General features: G+C 43.9%; 1 protein-coding gene across 1 annotated transcript in view; it reads right to left on the reverse strand.

The window, feature by feature from the left end:
- The window catches only part of Myo3b (myosin IIIB), a 336,609-nt gene that overhangs the window by 169,054 nt on the left and 143,661 nt on the right, over window positions 1-23,894 (reverse strand). The window contains exons 11-20 of the mRNA XM_021150395.2: window positions 23,071-23,175; window positions 19,763-19,846; window positions 18,749-18,951; window positions 12,755-12,853; window positions 12,296-12,410; window positions 5,852-5,978; window positions 4,550-4,760; window positions 3,220-3,367; window positions 2,355-2,508; window positions 1,240-1,328 (exon numbers count right to left, since the gene is read on the reverse strand). Coding sequence (XP_021006054.1) covers window positions 1,240-1,328; window positions 2,355-2,508; window positions 3,220-3,367; window positions 4,550-4,760; window positions 5,852-5,978; window positions 12,296-12,410; window positions 12,755-12,853; window positions 18,749-18,951; window positions 19,763-19,846; window positions 23,071-23,175 — 1,335 coding nt within the window. The remainder of the gene's footprint in view (window positions 1-1,239; window positions 1,329-2,354; window positions 2,509-3,219; window positions 3,368-4,549; window positions 4,761-5,851; window positions 5,979-12,295; window positions 12,411-12,754; window positions 12,854-18,748; window positions 18,952-19,762; window positions 19,847-23,070; window positions 23,176-23,894) is intronic.

The raw sequence follows: 23,894 nt of genomic DNA on the forward strand, positions 1-23,894 counted from the left end.
ATTATAAAAACTGCTAAAATACTGAGTGCTCATCACGTGTGAAATGCTGATTCCCATTCTACTGATAGGCAAGTGGGAGCTTAACAAGGAGCCGAATGAGGTCTGGCAGTCATCATACTGGGGCAAATCAGCTTTTAGCTCATGGCCACTATGCCCTCGCCGCCTCTCAAAGCACTCATGGGGTCTGAGTGATCACTCAAAGAGTCTAAGTGGTTCTTGGTTCTCAGCAATGAGGGAATCCAACCTAGAGGGATTTGAAGGGATACTCTACAAATCCCTGCCGTGGTGTGGTGGTTTGGATGAGGGTGCTTCCCATAGGTTCATATGGTTTAATGTGTGGTTCCCAGTTTGGGGTACTGTTTAGGAAGGATTAGGAGGCGTGACCTTAGTGGAGGAGGTGTGTCACTGGCTCTGAGGTTTCAAAAGCCCATGCCAAGCCCTGTCTCCCTCTCGTGTCTCTCTCTCTCTCTCTCTTTCTCTCTCTCTCTCCCCCTCCCCTCCTCCTCCCCTCCCCCTCTCCCTCTCCCCCTCCCCCTCCCTCTCCCTCTTTCTCTCTCTCTCTCCCCCTCCCCCTCCCCCCTCTCTCCCTCTTTCTCTCTCCCACTTTGCTCTCTGTCATGATGATCATTGACCCCTCCTCTGAAACTATAAGAAAGTGCCTGATTAAAAGCTTTTTGGTAAAAGTTGGCTTGGCCATGTTCCTCTTCATAGCAACAGTAACCCTAACTAAGATCAATGGTAAATAAATTCAGCACAAAATTCACCAACCAGAGAGAAACTGATCCTCGAAAGACTAGAAATGTCTAGTGAAAACACAATCTCACTCATCCAGATGGTAAGCTTTTAACACATGAACTGGCACTCCCATTGTTTATGTATCATGTTTCCATCTAAATATATTTAGGCATTTCTAGTAGCCCATAGACACATCGAAAGTGCTAAAAAACCAGCCCTACGGTGTTATCAACCATCCTATGTCAGCTATACTCCAAATGACTTCAGAATGAGAACATTCACCATGAAACCCTGCAAAGACCATGGTTCCTGTCAGTTCTGGGCCAGCCCTTGGAGCAGGAGGCAGCTTGTAGCCCTACAGGCCACTACATCTATAAACAGCACCACTGAGGACACTTGGGGAATGCAATTAGAATCAAGAAGTGAAGCCTGCAAACAGTTTTGTGAGCATCCCCACGGGGATATTTTGTTGTTCTTAGATGCTATAAGCCCCACCCCTCTTACCGGTCCAGCATAGTGCTGAATGCCAAAACAGAGTTCCACACCTTTGGGCCTCCAGAAGAACTTACACCGTAGGTTGTCTTCAAATTTATCTGTGTGCAGAGAAGAGACTGGAGTGTTCATCTCTAAGTAGGACCTCTCTCTCTCTCTCTCTCTCTCTCTCTCTCTCTCTCTCTCTTTCTCTCTCTCTCTCACACACACACACACACCAAGGCTCAGGGGTCATTGCAGAAGAAGGGGTGGAAAGAGTCAGAGGGAGCAGATGACTGGAATGAAACCGTATTTGCTGTACATGACAGTGCAGTCGCACACATGAACTCACAACAGCTCCAACATACAACCTATGACTATGTTTGTGTCACAGATCACAAGACCTATACTAGATTAAACTGACCCCAAATCTCAGCATGGGAGGGACTCATGAAGTCCCCCTTCTAGCTGAGGATGGCTACTAGGAAGAGGAGGGGCCAGTTTTCTTCAGGAATGCAGGCACACAGGCACACACATACACACATACACACACAATATTGAAGAGGGAAGGTAGTGGTAGAAGGGAATAAGGGAAGAACTGGAACCGGGATGAGTGGGGGCAGATTTGGTCCAAACACATCATATGCATGTAAGGATATTTTAAAAGGAAGAGGAAGGTTTAAGATGATATAAGATAAGGAAATAACATTATTTATGCCAGCAGGAACAGGAGGATATGGAGGATTGCGGGTGGTGATAGATTTAAGCCACAAACTCTACCAAGACACCTGCCATTCATTTAAAAACGATTTTTAAATTTAAATTTGTGTTTATGTGTATGTGTGTGTTCCTGCTTGTTCCTATGTGCACTGTAGATGTGAGGATGCCAGAGTAAGATGGTGTAGAAACCCCCGTGAGTGGAGTTAAAGCTGGTTGTAAGCTGCCCAGTATGAGAGTTGGGAACTGAACTGTGTTCTCAGCAAGAGCAGCAAGTCCTCTTAACCCCCACACCATCTCTCTGACACACCAAAATCCACACTTCTACAACCCACCAAGTGTCGGAAGTAAGACGGGTAAACTCCTTAAAACTTGAAACACGTCCACCTAATGCCTTGTACTACTGAGTTCCACTCTCAGGAGGTACATACCAACCAAGGTCTGGTCTGTCCCTTGGGGAAATCGACTTTCTTCATCCAAAAGTGCCAGAAGGCCCAAGGGTTTTTGGAGGAACATGTCCAGGAGTGGGCGATTGTCTTCATACTGCACCAGGACAGCATCGACACCTTCGTTCTTGTACTCCATCTGGAGGGAAACAGACCGGGACTCTCTGGCCTGAAACTGGCCTCAGTACCACTGGGCATTTTAGCCTGGACTTCCTGGGTCTGGCCATATTGAGACATGTGAGTGACTAGGTGTGTTTGGGCCATATAGCAGAAGAATCTATGCATCACAGCCTTAATTCTGTGTACTCAGACTGTCAAATTTACCACTGAACTGCATGGGGAGTAGATTTCCATGTCTGGGGATTCAAGAATATCTGTTCTTCCTTCCAGGAGACACCCCTCCATTACTGGGGATCAGATGCAGAGACAATGGGAGATGATGAAGGTGAATATGGCTTCTAAGAACCCCTGTCTTGGGCTCAGGGTCACCTTGTGTCTTTTTGGACACCATTATAAATATTTGTAGTCAAAACAGGAGAGAATGAAACATACTCAACAATATACATGGAAGAATTTTGAAGCAAGGATTAAATAATTGGCCTGTCACCAGCTCCATGCAAGCGAGGGAATTCACCTTTCCAGAGAAATCAGGACCTTTTGTTTCCCCCTCTCAGACTAAATTTGGACTGTTTATTTTGACAGGACTATTTTGCCAGTGGTTTTTCTGTAGCCTTTTACCTAACAGCCTGACTAACCAGGTTTTTGCTTCAAATTGTGGGCAGCCTGGCAGTCTTTCCCGCCCCCTTCCCCCCCCCCCCCTAGTTGCTTTAGCTTCAGAGTCAACCATTACCTGCTCAAGAGCAAACACGTGCTGATTGAAGTAGTACTGGATCTGTTCATTGGCAATATTTATGCAGAGCTGTTCAAAGGAATTCCTCTGAAAATCCTCAAAGCCAAAAATGTCCAAGATGCCCACATTCATCCTGTCCTCCGCACTACTGTGAGAGAAAGAAAACGAACCAGGAGAAGTCACGTCTATCCCAAGACAACGAGAAGCCAAGTCCACATGTCTACCAACCCCTAGATCCACACAGGGAAAGAGGCCACCTACCTCCTCGGGGACAACAGCTTGAAACTTACAATAAAATTCCTTTATTCTCTTTTGAAAATGAAAATAAATAGAATCCTTTAAAAAGAGAATTCTTTTTTTTAATTTGTCTCTGCTTTATAGCAGATTTCATTTTTTAAAAAATTGGATATCTTCCTTATTTACATTTCAAGTGTTTTCCCCTTTCCAGGTCTCCCCTTTGGGAGACCCCCTCCCACAGCCTCTATAAGGGTGTCTTCCCTCACCCTGGCATTCCCCTACACTGGGGCATCGAACACTCTCAGGCCCAAGGGCCGTTCCTCCTGCTGAAAATAGAATTCTTTAAAATCATACTCAGAGTCAGACATGATGACATATGCTTGTAACGTCAGCACTTGGGAGGCTAAGACAGGGATTGTCAGGAGTTCAAGGTCAGCCTGTGCTACAGAGCAAGACCCTGCATATATATATATATATATATATATATATATATATATATATAGAGAGAGAGAGAGAGAGAGAGAGAGAGAGAACAGAAGAAAAATCTGCTCAGAAGCTCCCATACAGATCACACAAAGGGGCCTTGGCTACACAGTCTCCCAGCTACCCACCCCTGTAACCTGCTTCTAATGAGACTTCAGAATTTGACTCTGTTGATTCCTCTACAATACAGAAAAAGACTAAAGCCCGGGAGAGAGAAAGGGGTTATAATAACAATAACAAGAGAAAGTCTGAGCTTTAAAGTTTTCTCAAAATGTATCAGTTATTTCTAAAAATACCCTGAGGAGGACACGTTAACCTCACTTTCACAGAGATGAAAATTGGCAGACTGGTCAGCTGATGAAGCTGTAGACATCAGACATAAGCCTGGTTTATCCAGCTCCCTGCTAAGCCTCCTCCCTGAAATGGGTTTCAGTCATTCTCTTAGGAGTAAATGCTTCAACTCTCCTGGTTCCCACTGATGCTCTAAATGGTGAAAGAGGGGGACCTTTGCCTAAAGAAAAACCACGTAGGCCTAAGGCAAACTCTAAGGGACACCAGTAGATGAGTGATCACTCTAGGCCTCTGCTTCCAGGGGTGTGGGGGGACTTGCCATATGTTTTTATCTGGCTGCAGGAGTGTGTTGATTCGATTCACAATCCAGCTGAACAGCCTCCCATAGAGGGCCTTAGACATGGCGTCCCTGACGTCTTCAGCCCTGTCCACTGTGTTGGCTCTGACAATGGTCTCCCCTCGTGTGACCACACAGTGGGAAGTGAGGGCCTCCTGAAGCTCTTCGGAGCTGATGCAGAGCACGCAGGCAGCTGGAACACAGAGTGAGTATGGTCCTAGACATGTGGCTACCCCTCACACAGCCCATGCCAGTCAGCACTACAGCAGCCACTGTGTGCAGGGCTCTGTTCTTCATACTGTGCTTCATGGTCAAGACAAACAAGCAAGGTCCCTGACTCCAAGAAGCACCCGTGCTGGACAGCACAACTCCAAAACTGTTTTTAAAGGTCCCTACAAGTATTTAGTAAGAAAAGGTGTGAGGGACTGTGCTGAGAAGGGAGATGACATGGTGTTTTATCAAATAAATTGCAAGAATAAACAGTCACAAACACATGGGATAGTAAAGGCCCTAAATAAGAGTGATACAAAATAACACAAAAAGGTATTTGGTTTGGTTTGGTCTGATTGGTTTCGTTTTTGCTTTGCTTTGCTTTGGTTTTTGGAGACAAGGTTTCTCTGTGTAGCCCTGACTCACTTGGAACTCACTCTGTAGACCAGACTGGTCTAGAACTCAGAGATCCACCTACCTCTACCTCCTGAGTGTTAGGATTAAAGGTGTGTGTCACCACCATCAATTGGCCCAAAGGTTTTTAGTCAATTATTTGGGGGACATGGACTCTGTAGCCTAGGCTAGCTCAGGTCCTGTGTCCTCCTGTTTCTTCTTCCCAAGCACTGTGACTGGAGTTATGAGGTATTGTATCCAGCAGTTACTTTAGATGCGTAAACAATCCTTATCCTTTCTTCCACCATGACGGCTGGTAGAACTTACAAAACAGGTAGATGCTGCTTTCTGTCCTATGGATACTGATTTCATGGATACAAAAAAAGGGCCAAACTTGTATTTCTTTTAAACAGGTAAATGGTTTTGAAAAGCAGCAAAGGTGGAGACCCACTGTGTAAAGTTACCCATCACAGACTGTTGTTCTGCAGGGCCGCCACCCTCAGGCAGGGATGAAGGGTGATATCGTCCACAGGATGACTTCTGGGAAATGTGGGCCAGTGTTATGTTCTGGAGCTATCAGGAAGATGAGTGACAGCTGCACCGTATCCTACAGGCGCTTGAAAAGCTGTGGCCACAGAGGTCACATGCACTTTGACAAGGAAGCACTTAAGCATCAATTACCGTTTTCCAGAGCTTCTGGATTGGGCACCTCACTTTTATCAGTTTGGTGTTGAGAGGAAATAGCTGCGAATTCAATGTTGCCGATATTCAAAATCCCAGCCAGAATTCTGTACACAGAGTGTACCTCCTGCAAAGGACATGGAGAGCCACGCTCAGAGGTCATTACCACTTAAACTGACAAATGGCTCACCCTTGAGTTGAAAGTACCATAGTTGCCCATCAGTTTCTCTTCTCCCTCTCTCTGAACACGCACACTTTTGCCATTCTTCCTGAAGTTAGAGGCGATGATGTCACTAAGCATTAACAACCAGACAAGTGAAACGATGTGCGCCTCCTCGGTTCGTGTCCCTGTGGACACAAGCACGCTTGCTCTGTGCTTCCATTCTCAATACTGCTGGCTAGAACTCCCAGCATCCTGGCCGCAGCCACATCTTTAGAGCAGCCAAGGACCATGTGGAATGGAGCTGTTCTGCCACCTGGCATGGTGACCAAGAGGGAAATGACCTTCTATGTCCTTTGACTTACTCTTTAGCTACTTACTCTAATTAATCCCAGCTCCCAACAGGCCTTTCTTCAGAACAAGAGATTAGATAGATGTTCCCTCACCTTTTGGGGGTATAGCTTTTAATAAAATATCTCAGAGGGCAATGGCTTACTAGGATATCTCAGAGCTATAGGTTGTAGTTATGCGTGAAGTGAGCACAGAGTTTGAAAAACTGACCAAAAATAAACCAGGATATTATGTCAGAAGAAGCAAGTATCTTGTCTCTAGTTCTTAGCACAAGAGTTTCTAAAATTGTCTGGGTAAACAGAGCTTTGTTGTGGCAACAAGTGTCTTTCAACCATGTCTGTGCTTATGTTAATAAGTAAGTTTTGTGGACTTCTAGATAAGACTCAAAATTGGAGAAACTGGTTGCTCAAGGGGGAACCAGTCTTAGAACTCTTAATCCCTCGATCCCAACAAACTCTTGAAGGCTAGGACTCCAAAATGAGTTAATCACCAATGGCCAATAATTAATCAGTCGTGTGTGTGTGTGTGTGTGTGTGTGTGTGTGTGTGTGTGTAACTCCACAAAAACCCTAAACAGGATAAAGGAGCTCTTCCAAATAGGCGATTCCATGGGGTGCTAGCAGGGGACTAGAGCCCCTTACATTTACTGCCTATTCATTTTTCATTCGGCTGGCCTTTCTAAGTCTGCAGCCTTAAGGCAAATGTTTTCCTGAATTCTGTGAGCTGGTATGTCAACTAGTCGAGTTATAGAATAAGGTCCCGGTAACTTTAGAACCAGTCGGAAGTGTAAGAAGCCTGGGGCTTCCAATTGGTGTCTGAAGTGGGGGCAGTATTGTGGGAGTGAGCCCTTAACTTGGAGCATCTGATACTAATGCTATACAAACAGATGTCATAGAATTGTAGGTCACTGAGTTGGTATAAGAGATTGATAGGGAATTTTAGAAAAAAATAAAACCCATATACTTGATGGCATAAATTTGAGTAAAACTCATTCAGATTACCTAAGTCCTGTTTTCATGTTCGAAGTTGAACATCTAAGTAGCATTAGTGGGGTAAAAATAATGCATACTTTATATAAATTTTACATTTTGTCTATGTGAAACAATAAAACATCTGGTTGGAAATTTTCTGAATTTTATGCTAATAAACGAAACTACTTCCATAAAACATATTCAAAGGGGTTATTTGATTTAATACTCTACACAGCAGCCAAGTAATAGGAACTGTCACTAGACCATTGATTAATGCTACCGCCCAAACAGAGCCTCCCTGTAGACATTACTCAGTAAAGCCTAAAACCCAAGCACAGGCTGTAGCACTGACATCTACTGGATGCCTGATAAAGCTACAAAGACAGATGAGAATTCTAAGCCAGGCTTCTGCCATAGATAAGTACTGTTCTTCCAACTACTAAATCAAGGGCAGGATGTCATGTTTCAGACTTCTAGAATCACTATTTAATCACACAACTTAAAAGTGGCTAAGAACACCACCTACCAAATGGCTTTTTTTTTTTTTTCAGAACTTGCCTGGATTTAACATGACAGCCCCTCATTACCATGATCAATACAGGGTGAGTCCTGCCGCATGCATCAAGCGACTCCCTACAGAGGTAGATCTGAGAGTTTGAAGCCTAGGCTGTTACACGTCTGCCATGTCTGTATCCAGCCTCCTTGAGGGGTAATCTGAAACTCGCCTCCCTCTTAAGGAAAAGTGTCATTCCTCTAACGAGTGCACACCGTCCCTACCGTACAAGCCCTGACTTCTTCCCAAAGAAGGCTTCAAGAACTTTAGCAGTAGGATGATGAGCTCCGAAGAAAATGGCTGCCTGAGAATGTGCTCTCAAGATGAGCAACTCACCACATTGCTTCTCAGGCCACGTTCTCTTAACGCTATGCTCAGGGAATCAACAAAAGCACAAATGTGCCTCTGACCTTCAGTGAGAACATTTAGAGTCAAACACCGTGTGCACTGCTAGTGTCTCTATCCTCAGGACTCCTTCTTTGCATCAGGGAAGGAAGCAGGGACAGGGCATCCAACTCATCCTCTTTTCAAAGGATTTAGCCTCAGTGTGCTCCCCAAGCGTCACCTCTGGGCTTTCCTACCACTCTGTTAGTTCAGCTTGGAGGTTCATTACTGATTCTTTTCAGACTTAGGAACTTCCACGTATCACAGAGGTCAGAGGTCAGAGGTCAGCTTAAGATGCCACTCATATCCAGCTATGCTAGAGCTCCCCAGTGCTGTCTCTATCATGAATGGCCCCACCTTCCCCCAAACTTCTTGATCATATGGGAAATCTTTTTCACTTTCTGTCACTTGTTTTTCCTCACCTCATCACAGTCTTTTCTGGAATCTCAGCCTTTCCTGTGGAGTCTTTCTTTCTATTTCTTTATAGTCTCTAACCTTCTAAATAATACAGTGCTAAAACCTTACTCAGAATGAGAGTTTCATTGAGAAGGCATAACAAGCCCTCCAATAGGGTCTATACCACTAGCCATTGACAGTGGGGGAGGGGAAGCCTTCTTTTCTCAGACATCTAGGCAAGTGTTGCCTGGATGATATTGAGGCCAAGTTCAAAGTTAAAGAGTACTTAGTGCTGATCTGCAGAAACCATTCTGGCCTGGCTCCCAGGCTCCTCAGGCCACTGTCTCTCTTTACCTCCCTAGAAATTCACGTCATCTCTTTCTTTTCTCAAAATCTCGAATTTTTCGCCAGTTCTGCCTCAAGCACCATATCAGGGTCAGCTGAGGATTATTACGTCTTCCTTCCCTCCTTGGCGGAGGCTCGTGACATTTACAGCCTTAAAAGTCAGTGCATCCCGTCCTCGAGACTTTCTCCTAACATATAGCTCTTTGGAATCTCCCATTGGAAGTATTACTTTGATTTGTGATATATTTTGAAGGAAGAAATAAATTTTGCTCCGAATACTAAGCCTCTGCACTCTCACCTCTGTGTCCAAGGATCTCAGTACATGTCCACTCTCTATCATCATATGTAGGACCCAGGTTTTCTTGCAGTTTTAAATAATTACAACTCAACCTACATGGTATGTTAGAATAATGTGTTTATCAGCAGGGCCAGCACTATTTGATGTTAAACTGAACCAGCGTGGTTTGGCATAGAAATAAAAGAGGCGAGATCTTCTCAGTTGGGTTTAAGGTCAACCCCCCCGCCAAGTTCCTTGCACGTAGTTACTAGAGGGCTCCTTCCACCACAGAAGTTTCCTCATGGTCCTCCCACAGTGAGGTGCTCCTTTAATGCTTTTAGCTTGTGTCCTGGAGGTAGAGTCCATCCTCTCAGGTCCACACTAAGGTTTGCATGCCATAATTTTGTTGTACAGTGTTGTGGGAGAAGGGAGGGCAAGCAAACACTTTAGGAGTTCCCACAGGGAACTAGAAACCTTCTAATAAAGGGCTGGAAATATAATTTTAATTGAATTCCTAGTTCCTTTAAGCTCTATTGAGAAACGACTGGCAGGAAATCGTTAGAGAAAATTGTGTCCCGTCAGCTATTTGGCATCTGCTGACCGACTCCATACAACCGAGTCTTTCTGAATTTAGTCATGCTACTGTGACTTTATAAACACGATACGAAGTGAGATAATCCAGCAGAACAGGTTGTCTGCAAAGATATACCATAGATTTTAGGGTCAGAAAGATAAAATCCTTCTCCTCCCTGGCATTTCTGAAGCTACTAATTAACTCAGGCTGGTTATTCCCAGATGAATTAATGTAGGACACAGGGAAGACACACACAGTGGCACAAGGTCACGTTCTTGTTATATAAGAGAGAGATACACTCATTGACATACTGCCACATTCCTGTTATAAACTGGAAAGGTATAAACGATGACATAGCATCATACTCCTCTTATATACTGGGGAGATACACACAGGGGCATACACACAGTGACAACATACCACACTCCTGGAATTACATGGTCAAGAGGATACACAGCAACAGGTCAGTATACTCTTGTTGTTTGTTTGATCAGGCACAAACTAAGAACGTTTGCCATCCTTCCCATTTCTTTTCATACCCATGTACACTGACATTCTTTCCTTCTATTGCACCCAGCACCCTGTGCATGAATGGCCTGTTTCAATGGCATATACTGAACGACAAGCTTAACTATCTGTTTTATTATCAGCAGCTGTGGTGGCTAGTTTTTACATCAACCCAACACGGGCTAGAGTCATTTCAGAAGAGAGAACCTCAGCCAAGAAAATACAGCCATTAGCCTGGTCTGTGGCCAAGCCAGTGGTATGTTTTCTGGATTGATGACTAATGTAGAAGAGTTCACTGACAGCAATATTATCCATGGGTTGGTGGTCCTGGGTGCTCTAAGAAATTAGGCTGAGCAAGCCATGAGGAACCAGCCAGTTCTATGGCCTCTGCATCCATTCCTGCCTCCAGATCCCTACCCTGAGTTCCCTAGACAAGCTTTAAAATTAAATAAACCCTTCTCTCCCCAAGTTGCTTTTGGTTATGGTACTTTAGCCATACAGCAATAGAAACCCTAACTAAGACAGACGCCTACTTCTATTGGAATAATATCATTGTGTGTTCTCCTCCGAAGCCAGGGCTAATCACAGCATACCATTCTATCACCATCTTTTATTAACTAAAAGCAAAGCTTCATCTCCCCTAAGGACTCCCTTCACCGTGAATCCCATCCTCTTTTAAGGACATATGTCCCACACTTTGGCATGATCTCGACTATGGAGTTGTACTTTAAACAGCTTCATTTCCACCCCTGCTATCAACTCTTCTGATGATGTGTAATTGGTAAAAATGAGCTCGGTACGTTAGTTACCATAAAAACCCTTTAACAATGCAGGAACCTGCTAAGGAGCTGAGAACAATGTATTTCTATTTTTATCCTGACGTTTGGGATACCCCTTCCCCTGTCCATTTATGGTATGTGAGAAGCCAACAACAACAAAATGAGCATGTAGCTAGGGGAAAAAAAAAAAAGGAAGGTATTATTAGGACTAAAACCAGCTATGCTAGGGAGGAAAGACCAGTCAAACTCACTGGATTACAGAAGCAATCTTCATCCAGCGTGGTTGTCCCAAGGCAAACAGAGTCGTTTGTAATCTAATCCCCTAAGATTTAACACTCTGACCTTCCTCCTAATCATCCATCCTCTTTGCCAGCAAAAAGAAAGAACCTGTATGCTATGCTCTTACAAAACTGAATGGCGTAAAGCCCAGAAATTATGACGTAACTTAGCATGGAACAATATCTGATCCCAGAGTTACCAATACCATGTAACATATTTAATAGCACATATTTCATAGCAAAAGCCTATATGTAGTATGGTGAGCTTGGTATTATGTGTACAGACATAGTTAACAACGCACAAATGTACCAGGGAGAAAGTGATTGCGGGGATGCTGGGAGATTTTAATTGGTTTGTCATATGCATAAGGAGCTACTTGCAAAAATATGGTCTAGAGCTTAGGTATAACTTATAGACTCCTGTATCCTTCTTCTCAGAAGTGATGTCAGGTCAAAAGAGGCCAGTATTCTTTTGGCAGCTGTTACTATAATGAAGGTGGATTTATGATAATGATAATAATTGCTAGGGGCTTGGTCCTATCAATAACTGCTGGGGGCTTGGCCAATAAGACAGTCATGCCTCTCATAATTCATGTTCACTTGGGCATCTTGGGCATTCAGATGCTGATTCGGTAATTCTTGAATGGACCAGGAGTCTGTATTGCAAACAAGTTCTCAGAGAATAACAAAGTTTTGGATGCTTAGACCACATATTAAGTAGACATACCTTATCTGCCAGCTGACATGCATTTGAAAACTGTCCTGCAAGCTAGAAAACACACACACACACACACACACACACACACCCCTTCTCTCACATCCATCTATGGCATCCAAACTGAGTTTGTTTCCCTGCCAACTAGCACGTACCTTGTCAGCGAATCCAATAATCTTGAAGCAGTGCTGAATCGCCTCAAACTGTCTCCTGTAAGACTCTTTGGAAGTGATGTCCTGCATGACTCTTTCAGTTTCACCAGCTATATATCTAAATAGAGCAGAACATGACCCAACACAGGAAGTACTCACTTAGCAAACGGCACCATAGGTAGGACAGGGGACACCTGGGTTTCTTCCCTTCACAGGCTAATACTGTGGTGGAGAAAAAAAATGACTGTAGTTGAGCTTTTGATCACTCTAAAAAAATTGCAAGGGCTGAGATGTGGTTCTTGCCAGCTTCTCTTGCATATTTAACTTTACAGAAGGAGTCTTCAGTTAAGGAAGCAACTCCATTTACTCCTAGATGAGTCAGCTGTTTAACTGAACACTCATTACAACTTAACCAGCAACCTCCTCTCCACCAGCAGCAAGGGATCTTGCAAGAAAACTTACCTAGGAGGCTTTTCCTCAGGAAGTCTGAATTCAGCAAGTTTCTTTTGGTGGTAAAGACCAGCATAAATATAGTAAAATATATGAAAATTTTTCTCTCCCCTGAAAAAAATATGGAGGAAGAAGCTTTATCTGTAGAATTTATAGCAGGCTTTCCAGACCTAAATAATTGATCCCATTTCCTTTCTGTACAAGATATTATTTTGCAACAAATTTACATAAGCGGGCAATTAAATACGTTTCATCCCAATGACAAACCATTAATCTTCACAATAGCATTTTACCAAACACATGTATCTTCACTATAAACTGAAGAACATTCTACAACTAATTCGGGTAGCAGCTTATTTGCATGTAACAATCTTTCCATGAAGCTCCTGGTCCTGTACATCTGTGTCATAAGCCCCCATAGCTTTAGAGAGTGAGAAGTCTAGCCTACAGCGACCAGTCAAATGCCCTGCTTTACTGTAGCCTTGGGCAGGAAATCTGTGGAAGTGACCAGGATGCTATGCTTTCAGACACTGCTACGAATGCCGTTCCTCGGTCCCTGATGGCTCCTGCTGACCACATCTTTTGTTGTTTGGGTTTGTTTGCTTGTTTTTAATGAGTTGGGGAGGGGGTATTTCACAGGCATGTCTCTGTGCATCATGTGCACGCAGTGCCCATGGAGGCCAGAAGAGGGTTTGGATCTTCTGGAACTAGAGTTACAGAAACTTGCTAGGTACTACCTGGGTACTGGGAACCGAAGCTGGGTTCTCTGCAAGGGCAACAATTGCCCTTACCTTCTGTCTCTCCATTCATTGCCCACATCTGCTAAGCCAACCTGGATAGGGTGTCCAGTGTGTTCACTGTGACAGCAAATGACACAGAAGGAACCGAGAAGCAAGTGCCTAGATACCATGCAGCAAGCAGCAGTGCCAGGACACCAGAAGTGTCATCGCTTTTTGATAATGAAATTTCATTGCTAGATCACCATGTGTGGGGGAGCTTTGGAACCTGATACTTGAGGGCAATTTGGAAAATATTGCCTCAGATTCCTTTCTTCCCTCTGGAAGAGAGCAGTCTTTCACACACAAAAAAAATCCTACTGCCCACCAGACTCATTCTGCAGGAAGAAGCCTGGTGTGCCTCTCCTCTTTCCCTGTCTATGGCTTGGTCCCAGTCCTCCCTTTATCCTCTCCCAGGTATCCTTGCCTTCCTTAGTCTGTTCAGGATGTCTTAGCACTCTGTTCTAGATACCTCTACTTGCCGTTTCTCCCCCATCTGAACATAGATCATTACTTCATTGTTTTGTTTATCTGGGTTTCTTTTTCATCACAGGAAGTTGAATCCAGGATCTTCACTTTCTAGGCAGTCCTCCACCAATAAGCTACATCCCAGCCATTGGCTTACTTTCCATGATCCTCCTGCCTCAACCTCCCCAGCACTGGAATTACCAGGTGCATGCCGCCAAGTGAAGCTATTTTTATTATTTAAAACAAATCTTACTGTATGTATTTAAGTTATGCAGTGTGGCACAAAATGCACATAAATAGCTTTACAAAGTTATTATTCAACTGATAAGTGTATTGGATGCCATTTATGGCAGGCACTGTGCTGGATGCCAGAGAAACAGTTCTTAGAGGATTCCCACCCTTTTGGGGCATTCCTTCTAGACAGAATTAAATGAAATAAGAGGGGAGCTTGAGAGGAGGGCTTTAAAAGGAACACTCAGGGGGATAGGATAAAGAATAATGTTGAGAATGGGGCACACGTGTGCCAGGTCAAGGCAAAGACTCCAGGGAAATAACACTATAGTGAAGCCCTGAAGCCTGAGAGAGATTTGTAAAGCATTGTAGACAGATGGGCAGCAGAGACAGAAGTCTGCACACAAGGGCTCAGAGGGCTGCCTTACACTTGGCCAACCTCTTAAAGGCTGTTTATTCAATGTACATTTGTCAGACCTTCATATGACCTCATCCAGAGATGGGGGACCAGGAAATGGGATACTCAAGTGTGCCCAGAAAAGGGTAGAACCACCACTGTCAATGTCACTTTAATTCACCCCATGTAATTGTTGCCTCAGAGGCGTACTGCTGAATAAGATCACCCTTTCTAGCTCTTTCTGAACTCTGGCTGGCTGGTTCAGCTCAGGTGTTCTGGCTCAAACTCCTCTCCCAGCTGACTGATTCAATCTGGCTTCTGAATGAATTTCTCTGCTTGGCCTCAAACTGTCAATCTGTTCTAATCTTCTGACTCCTCCTTCTCTGGCTTGTTCTGCTTTACCCTGTGTCTAGCTTGTTCTCTCTGTAATGTGTGTGTATAACTGTCCTGGCAAAATCTGCCTCTTAACTTCCACAAATTGAACTGAACTGAACTCAACTAAACTCCGTTACACTGCCTCCTTTGCTGGCTGACAGCTGAACTCAACCCACCTGCACTGAACTGACTTCAATTCAACTGAGCTTGACTCACTGAACTGACTGACTCTTCTTAAGTAGCTTCTATTTCCTGTGCTGTTCTTGTGAGAGTTAGGTACATCCTATCCTTGTCGAATCTTCCTCAAGTCTGTCAAGTCTCAAATCTGTTGCTCAATTAAACATTCAGAGACCGAATCTGTTGGGTCCGAACTCCATCTCAGAGTTAAGGTTGAATTTGCGTTAACTAACCTAGCACCAGTTTCCAGGTGACTACCCAATAAGACCTGTGTCTAGCACCAGTTTCTAGGTTATTCCCTAACAAATTTGCACCTCTAGGTTTCAAGCCTGCCCCTGACACTTCACTTCCTAATAACCACCAATTAGGAATAAAACAGAAGTTAAATGTATAGTTTGGCTCCCAGCACCAGCCAATTATGTTAAAGGCCATAATGATCCCCCCAATCAGATGTGTGTCAGGCTAGATACCCCCTTCTTGTCTCTATAAATGCTTTCTTGAAACTAAGCTTAGGGCTATTCCCTCCCATTCTGCATCAGAGACAGTGGTGTGGCCCAGCCTTGAGCTTGGATAATGAGATCCTATGAATAATGTGATTGCATCGGAATTGGCTCCTTGTTGGTCTTTTGGGGTTCACGAATGTTTCCTGCACAACATCATTGTTTGGGATTAAAGGTGGATACCAAGAGCATGTCTGTATTCTAGACAGAGCAGCCATGTTGCTGAGGATTTTAAAGCCTTAGCCTTTCTCCATCCCACTCAATTCTCTTAACAACCTTGGTAGGTTAGAGTTATTAGTCCTATATGATACATGAAGAAAGTAAGGTGAGACAATATTTACACCAATGAGCAACATTCCATGGGAAGGGCCTGGAGCATAGGAAATGGCAGTGTTCGTTCTGTCAGAGACAGTGCCTTCAACTTTAAAATCATATCAATATGGGAAGGAAGAGACAGAGAGTTTTACCCAAGTGATCAAGAAGCTACAGGGAAGCTTCAAATACTTGTAGCTCCATCTCCTCAGTCATATGGTCACACTGTTCATACCCGCTTCTACTGTGCAAGGAAATTCTCTGATGGAGGAAGGTGTTTGGTGCTTTGGGGTGTGTGTGTGTGTGTATGCTGGAAATCAAACCTAGCATGCCATACCCCGCCCCCGCAGCCACACGCACAAATGCTTGGATTCTTAAGCTACTCCCGGGCCCGTGGCTCCCATTTGCCCAGGATGTGACTGTTCCTCTTCTCCACTCTACCACCCTTATCCATCTGGCTCCCTCTTGTTTCCATTGGCCGACTGAAGCTAGAGTTAGCATTTCAAAATTCAAGTTAGTGGTGACCACTCCCCTGCCTGAAAACATCCTCCAGTTTTGTAGTCTTTTTAGAAAAGGTTCGAAGCTCCATGTGATCCATTCTTACAGTCCCTCTCCTGCCCCCATTCTGTTGGCTAACTCTTAAGGGATCCATAGATCTCACATCAAGCATCTTAAATCCAGGAAACCCATCTCTCCTTCTGGAACCCAGGTATACTGCCTAATTTTTGGTTTCTTGTGTCAACTTGACACAAGACAGAGTCACTTAGGAAAAGTGAACCCACATTGAAAAAAATTGTTCCTACCATATTGGCCTGTGGTGCATTCATCATAAGAGAGCAGGCTGGGCAAACCATGGGAGCAAGCCAGTAAACTACACTCCTCCATGGCCTCTGCACCAGTTCTTACAGGTGTCTGTCCTGTTTGGGTTCCCATTCTGACTTCCTTTGGTTTGGACTGTGGTGTGGAAGTATAAGCAAAATAAATCCTACTCCCCCTGCCCCCCGAGTTGCTTTTGGTCATAGTGTAAATGGGGTAGGACCCCCTCTGTCCTCCATGAACCCCACACAACTCTTCCTAAACCAGGTAGTGTGCACTCTTCACCGGTTTATCTCCCCAGCACTTAGGTGGAAACTATTGCTTTTGAGCACTGATCACATCTGCTCTATTCATATATTCCTATAACGACTGACTGGGCTGTGATCCTCTCACCCCTCCCCCACACCCACCGTGGACTCAGGGACTTTGTCTGTCTTCTTTACTCTGGCATATAGCAGGCAGTCAATATTGACTGGCTGTGTGTATACAGTCCTGCTCCTGAGAAACTAGTGTCCTGCAGTGATCAAAACCAACAATAATAATAAGAGTGGCTAATACTGTTATCATGCACTGTCTCACGTGCTTTTAAGTAATTTTACACAGATAAACTTGTGGGTCTTACCCACAAACCCATGGGGCCATTGCTAGTGGCAACTGCAATTCACAAATGAGGCTCAGAAATGTTCAGAGACCTGCCCAAGGTCACAGAGTGTCAGAAGCAGTACACAAGCCTTGAATGACATGCTGGTGATGGCCGTTACCTATTACAATAATGCTTTCCTTTTCTTCTTTTTTTTTAAGATTTATTTATTTATTATATATGAGTACACTGTTGCTGTCTTGAGACACACCAGAAGAGGGCATCAGATCCCATTACAGATGGTTGTGAGCCACCATGTGGTTGCTGGGAATTGAACTCAGGACCTCTGGAAGAACAGTCAGTGCTCTTAACCACTGAACCATCTCTCCAGTCCACAATAATGCTTTTCTTAAAACAGAGTGTTATAGTTTAAATAATGTCCTACGTTTGAGTACTAGGTCCGCAGTGGGTGGCACTGTCTGGGAAGATTATGAAACCTTTAGGCAGTGCTGCCCTGCTGGAGAAGGTAGATCATTTGGGGCAGGCTTTGAGGTTTGACAGTCTGGCCAGATCACCTGTCCTCACACTATCATCCTGTGTGTCGATGAGATGTGATCATCCAGCCTCCTGCTCCTGCTCCCATGCTCTTCTAGTCCTGGTGGACCGTGTCTCCACTGGAACCGTAAGGTAAAACGAGCCCTGCCTCACTGCTTTTTTATCATAGCATTTTATCGCAGCAACAAAACAGTAACGAATACTTACTATTCTGTTCTCTCCCAAGTGAAAGGAAAAATGTGGAATATATTTCAGTACTTTTGTTATTGAGAATTTCGAATTTAACGGATAAAGTGGGTCTTTAAGGTATGTGCAAATTAATTATTGTTAGATTCTACCTTATACCACCAACTCAAGATAGACTATTCATAAAACACTGTCCCCAGCCTTTGCACTCTCCCCTTAATGCCCTTTAGATAAAAACAAAAACAAAAATAAAACTACCACCGAGGGCTGGAGAGATGGCTCAGCCGTTAAAAGCGTTGGTGCTCCTGCAGAGGCTTTGAGCACGGTTCCCAGAGTGCACGAAGCAATCTGCAACCATCTATAACTCCAGTTCCAAGGATCTTCCTCCCTTTTCTGGTCCCTTAGGGTAACAGGCACTCACACTGTGCACAGACATACATGCAAGTAAAACACCCATGCGCATAAGGCAAAACAAGACCTTAGAAAGCAAATCAGCTACCACTGCTCCTTTGCTTTTAAAAACTGGGGGAGACTAAAGAGTAAGGGGAGATAGAACCTTCAAAATTGCCAGATTCACCAAGTTTATATGGATGGGGTGGGGGAGAAAACGTGATAGAAAAGAGGGGCACCTACGCTGCCTGCTGTATAACTCTGGATTTCTCAAGAAGATACTCGGAGATTCTTGCCCCCATAACAGCTCCAGTTGGTGTGAACATCATTTCCAGATACTTCCCGAAGCGGCTGGAGTTATCATTGATGGCTGTGCGGGCGTTCCCGAAGGCTTCCACCAGGGAGTTCACTTGGAGGATTTTCTGGCGTAGGGTCTGGTTGTCAGCCTGGGTGGACAGAGCATTCAAGAGAAGCCTTCAGAGGCCGCACTCCAGTGATGCTGCCCTGCACCCTTACCCGGCTCCCTTTCTAAGCAACTCTACCTTGGGAAAGTTAGCATCAACCCCCAGGATGGGTTTCTTACATGGAGTCATGAGGTGCTGTGAATCAGAAAGCCAGATTCGGCGGTAGCTTTAAAGTCTGGCTGCGTTGCATAGGACATCTTTGAGAGATGTTTACTGTTTAACAGTTTAGAAAGAATTCTAAATACCGACATCTTCTCACTTTTCCACAGTGCTCTTCAATAAACCTCAACTCTCGTAAAGGATCCTCAAGCCCTTTCTAAGTCATATGATGCATGAATGCCAACTACAGGCGTCTCCCTGACTAATTTTGCAATCCTTCCTTCCTTCCATGTCTGGGTCAAGGCTGGAATTTTCCCTTTCCTTAGCTGTTGCACAATGGCTTCCCCTGGCCATTTTCTTTATCTCCACAGTGGCTGCCCCTGATCTGACTCAGTGTTTAACCACTTTTCCCACTTAATGGTTCAATGTTTCTAATGCATTGAAAACACACAAAATAATTAATAGCCCACAGTCCAGTAAATCCATGTTGGTATGATTTTTCTCACTCCATGAAGTAAGAACAGCATGCTGGCATCTTAAGAGCCTAGCTATCAGGAGGCAAACACAAAAAGGATGAAATCTTATAGTGATTCCTGATGTAAAAAAATAAAAATAAAAAGGTAATACTGTCTTCCGCTATGAAGGTTTCTGCAGGGGTTTCAAGCCATGATACGCAAAGCAGGTTGGCCCATACCTTTCCTAAGAAAGTAAGATGCTGAACAATCAGATGGGCGCTTTCCGTCTTCCCCGATCCGCTTTCTCCACTGATGACAATACACTGGCACAGAAAATAGAGTCAAGGGAGGGATTCGATGAGTTAGCACCAGAAACAACACGTGCACTGGGTTGTGGTTTTCCATATAACATCCTCTACAATATGCCTTCATCTTTCATTTCACTGAGCAGCCATTCGATCCTGGGACTCTCCCCACTATATGGAGAGTTGGGACAACTGCTTGTCTTTCTTTGCAAGGTATTACGTAACATTGTCTGTTGGTACCACTGTTAACTGATTCTTGGGGATTGTTTGGTCTATCCTTGTTACAAACTATATTGCAATGAATAATCCTATACACAGGTTATTGTATCTACATGCAGATTCATCTGCTAAATAAATTCCAGGTGGTAACATCTGATCAAAAGGTAAAGGTATTTATAAAATAGCTATTACCGTGCTGCTTTGCTAGGGACCGTAGCATCTGATTAACCCACTAGAGCAACAATTTGTGTTTGCTGGCTTATTAGAAAGGTGACATGATCTCGGGCCAGCTACATGGGAGACATACATACATGGAGCATGTGGAGTTGGGGCTGGTGTATTAGAAAAAGTCCACCATCCAGGGCCTAGTACATGGGAGACAGGCATGGGGCATGCGGAGTTGAGGCAGTGCCATACAGAAAGCCTTGAGGCCTCACCACACAGAGTACTGATTTGTGTCAAACAGATAGGTAAAAACTGGAATTCAGTGCAGTTTTAGACCGTGCGTCTTTTATTATGAGTGAGATCAAACATCTGCCAGTGCTTAAGGTCGATCAGATATTTTTTTTGGTTTTATTTATAGCCATGGCTTGTTTTTATTGTACTGTTAGCCATGTTCTTTTTGATGCTCTAGAGCTCTTTGTGCACAAAAGAAACCAGTGATGAGATGGGATAAAGGAGACGTATTTGGCCTTTGAACTTGCTTCCTGGCATAAAGCGTCTTGAAGATTCCTGATTGGTGGAAGGACGGGAGCATCTTCTGCTCAGGAAGAGCCCTGGCAGCCACACCAGGGCTGGGAACGATGTGGGTCCAAATGAGAACTAGGCTAACTGTCTCAGGACAGGGATGGGCACTGAGGAAGAACAGGTGTATAATCAGAGAATGGAAACTTTCAGACCCTCCCCCACCCCACTATCCAGGAAGGCAAAGAGGTTGAAAGTAAAGTTAAATTCAATAAAAGCTTGTATTGAAAAGGACCATTTTATTTATTTTATTATTCAAAATATTCCATTAGCATATATTCCCTGCACACAGTGTTGGACTTCACAAAGATTCTTTCAAGTCTATCATATGCTTTGACTGTATTCATCTCAGTCTTAGTCCTGGGATTATAAAACATCTTTAATGATTTTTCTATTTTTATCTTATATGTATTTGGTGTTTTGCCTGTAGGTACATCTGTGCGAGGGAATCAGATCCCCTGGAATTGGAGTCATAGGCAGTTGTGAGCAGCCTTGTGGGTGCTGGGAATTGAATTCCAGTCCTCTAGAAGAACAGCCCGTGCTCTTAACTGTTGAATCCTCAATATATATATATATATCGTATATATATATATATATATATATACACACACACACATACATACACACATATATGTATGTATGTGTATATATACATATATATGCATATACACATATATATATATAATCTTAAATAAATAAGATTCAGTGAGTTTTGAACTAGAGTATTGAAGGTCGTGGAAGATGGCTCAGATGAAAGGCAAGACCCTATGTGTTCCCACCTCTCCTTCTATCTGTCCCATGCATGTCTCCCATGTGGCTGCCATGGGTATAGCCTGATTTACCAATAAGAACAAATTTAATGTTCTTCTTAATTCATTGAGTTGTTGTAGTGAATTAGCCAGCCTGAGAGAGGATTGCTGGAGCCCTTGCATTTGTACATGGGTGGGCAGAGTTGTGACTATCTTAGGTTTTCCATTTGTAGCATGCATAGGACACATGGGCAGTTTTGTTGAGGTTAACCCATAACCTGTGGGGTCTGTGATAACTCCAGAGTGTGACAGGATTGCACTGAATTGTAGGGAACCCTGGGAAAACTGTTTACTGTTGGGAAACACACAGTTTTGTGTCAGAAACAAAATGGGGGAGAGACAAAAAAAAAAAACCACAGCAGGCAAATTTCAAAGTCATGTTCTCTCCACTAATTTTCTCTCTGGGAAACCTGTGGACAGCTTGTAACTCCACAGCCATGCAGAGGTACTCCTTTGTAGTCATCAGCAAGTCTGAATGTGCTGGTCCATGGGTTCTGTTGTGCAGTGGTTTGAGTCAGAAATGTCTCTTGCCTTCTTTGCTTTGTGTCTGCAGTTCCAGACCGGGGGCGGGGCGCGGGGGTGTGGTGGGTGGGGTCCGCTCCTAGCTGCTCCTCCAGCAGCCTTGCCTGTTCACTGCTACTTTCCCACCGTGACAGATTTACACCTCAGGAACTGTAAGCCACAGAAGCCCTTCCTTCCGGAAGTTATCTTGACCATTGTGTGTTAGTAAGTGACAGAAAAGTAACTTAGACATAGGTATTATTTTGTTTACCCTCAACTGACCCAAAAGATCAGACTTTTTTGGTCTCTGGAAGCACACACAGCTCTCATAAAATTTTCTTGCCAAGTTAGGTTACGTACGTCTATTTGTTTGCAAAATGAAGAAATAAAGGAAACTAACCTAGCAAAATGGAGGAGGGTCCAAAAGTAGAATAAGCCATGCTGTGAATTACAAGTCTAGACAACTAAAAATTAGGAGTGAAGTTTGTGTGTAAGTAACATTGAGCTTAAAGTTTATCAGTCTTAACCCTAAGCCATCAAATTTCCCAGCAGAGAGATAACACAGGACCTGGTGTCTAGCAAGTGCAGTATTTTACATGCACGGGACCCAGCCATGAAGATTCTGATTTCTTAATAGAAGGGAATTTCATTTATGCCATTATATATTGCATTTTTATTACAGCCATTGCAAGTAATCAGGTTGTGGTTGTCCTATGTTCTCATTATGTTCATATTAGAAATGTCTTTATTGTGCTTCGTGAGAGAAAATGAGTTCTCCTGATATGCGTGTGTGTTATGTCTCCCAAAAGGGTCTTCTCCTTCTCAGGCTCCCAGTTCCTTTGTACAGCAATTTTATTTCCCATTTCCTGGGGGCGGGGGTAGACTGAGCAACTACAAGTCCAAACAAAAAAAGGAAGATGAACTATGTCTTACCTTGCGAGCTCGTCATAGAGAAATGTGAGTCCTTACCTGGTCTTTGCTGAAAGTAACCAAACACTGATAAGCGTTGTCTGCTGATGCAAATATGTGGGGGGGATTCGAGGAACGTTTCACCCCATGATAAAGCCTGGAAAACTGAAGGCAAGGAACAGCTCATTGACAGGATCTTTCCAATGCTCCATCGGGCCATCTGCACTGTCTGTTACCCAGAAAAACAAGGCTTTTCACCTTAGGGGACACGCTGCTTCTGGGACGCTCGGAGTCTGTGGGCCTATGTTCTGACCCCAGTTTTCCATTTCTGGCTACACAAGCTTGGACAAGGGGCACTAACTGCTCTGCTCTGTCTCATCGTCTACTGAATAGTCCTAGCTTTTCTGTCTCATAGGATGATCAGACCCAGTGTTTGGCATGTAGCAAGCATGTTAACTTTCATTGTTGCTCTTTGCTTTGAGAAGTTTCTCCCTAAAGATAAATATCCCACCTATGGCCAAGCGTGGTGGCGCACGCCTTTAATCCCAGCACTTGGGAGGCAGAGGCAGGCGGATTTCTGAGTTTGAGATCAGCCTGGTCTACAAAGTGAGTTCTAGAACAGCCAGGGCTACAGAGAAACCCTGTCTTGAAAACACCCCCCCCCAAAAAAAAATCCCACCTATGTTAAATTATTGTCTACATTTTCAGATATCAGTCCCATGGCAGGAAAGGGGTTTCATAGTTTTAATGTCACTTCGTTTTATTTGCATATTTGATTTTTTTTTTCCCCAGTGTGTGGGTTTGAGCCTGGGACCCGTGTGCATGCTAAGCAATTACTCTCCCAGTGAACTACACTTCCAGACCTGGCCTTGTGATTTTTTTTT

Source organism: Mus caroli, unplaced genomic scaffold (genome assembly GCF_978045245.1).
Source record: "Mus caroli unplaced genomic scaffold, Mus_caroli_1 scaffold_2, whole genome shotgun sequence".
Taxonomy (NCBI): Eukaryota; Metazoa; Chordata; class Mammalia; order Rodentia; family Muridae; genus Mus; species Mus caroli.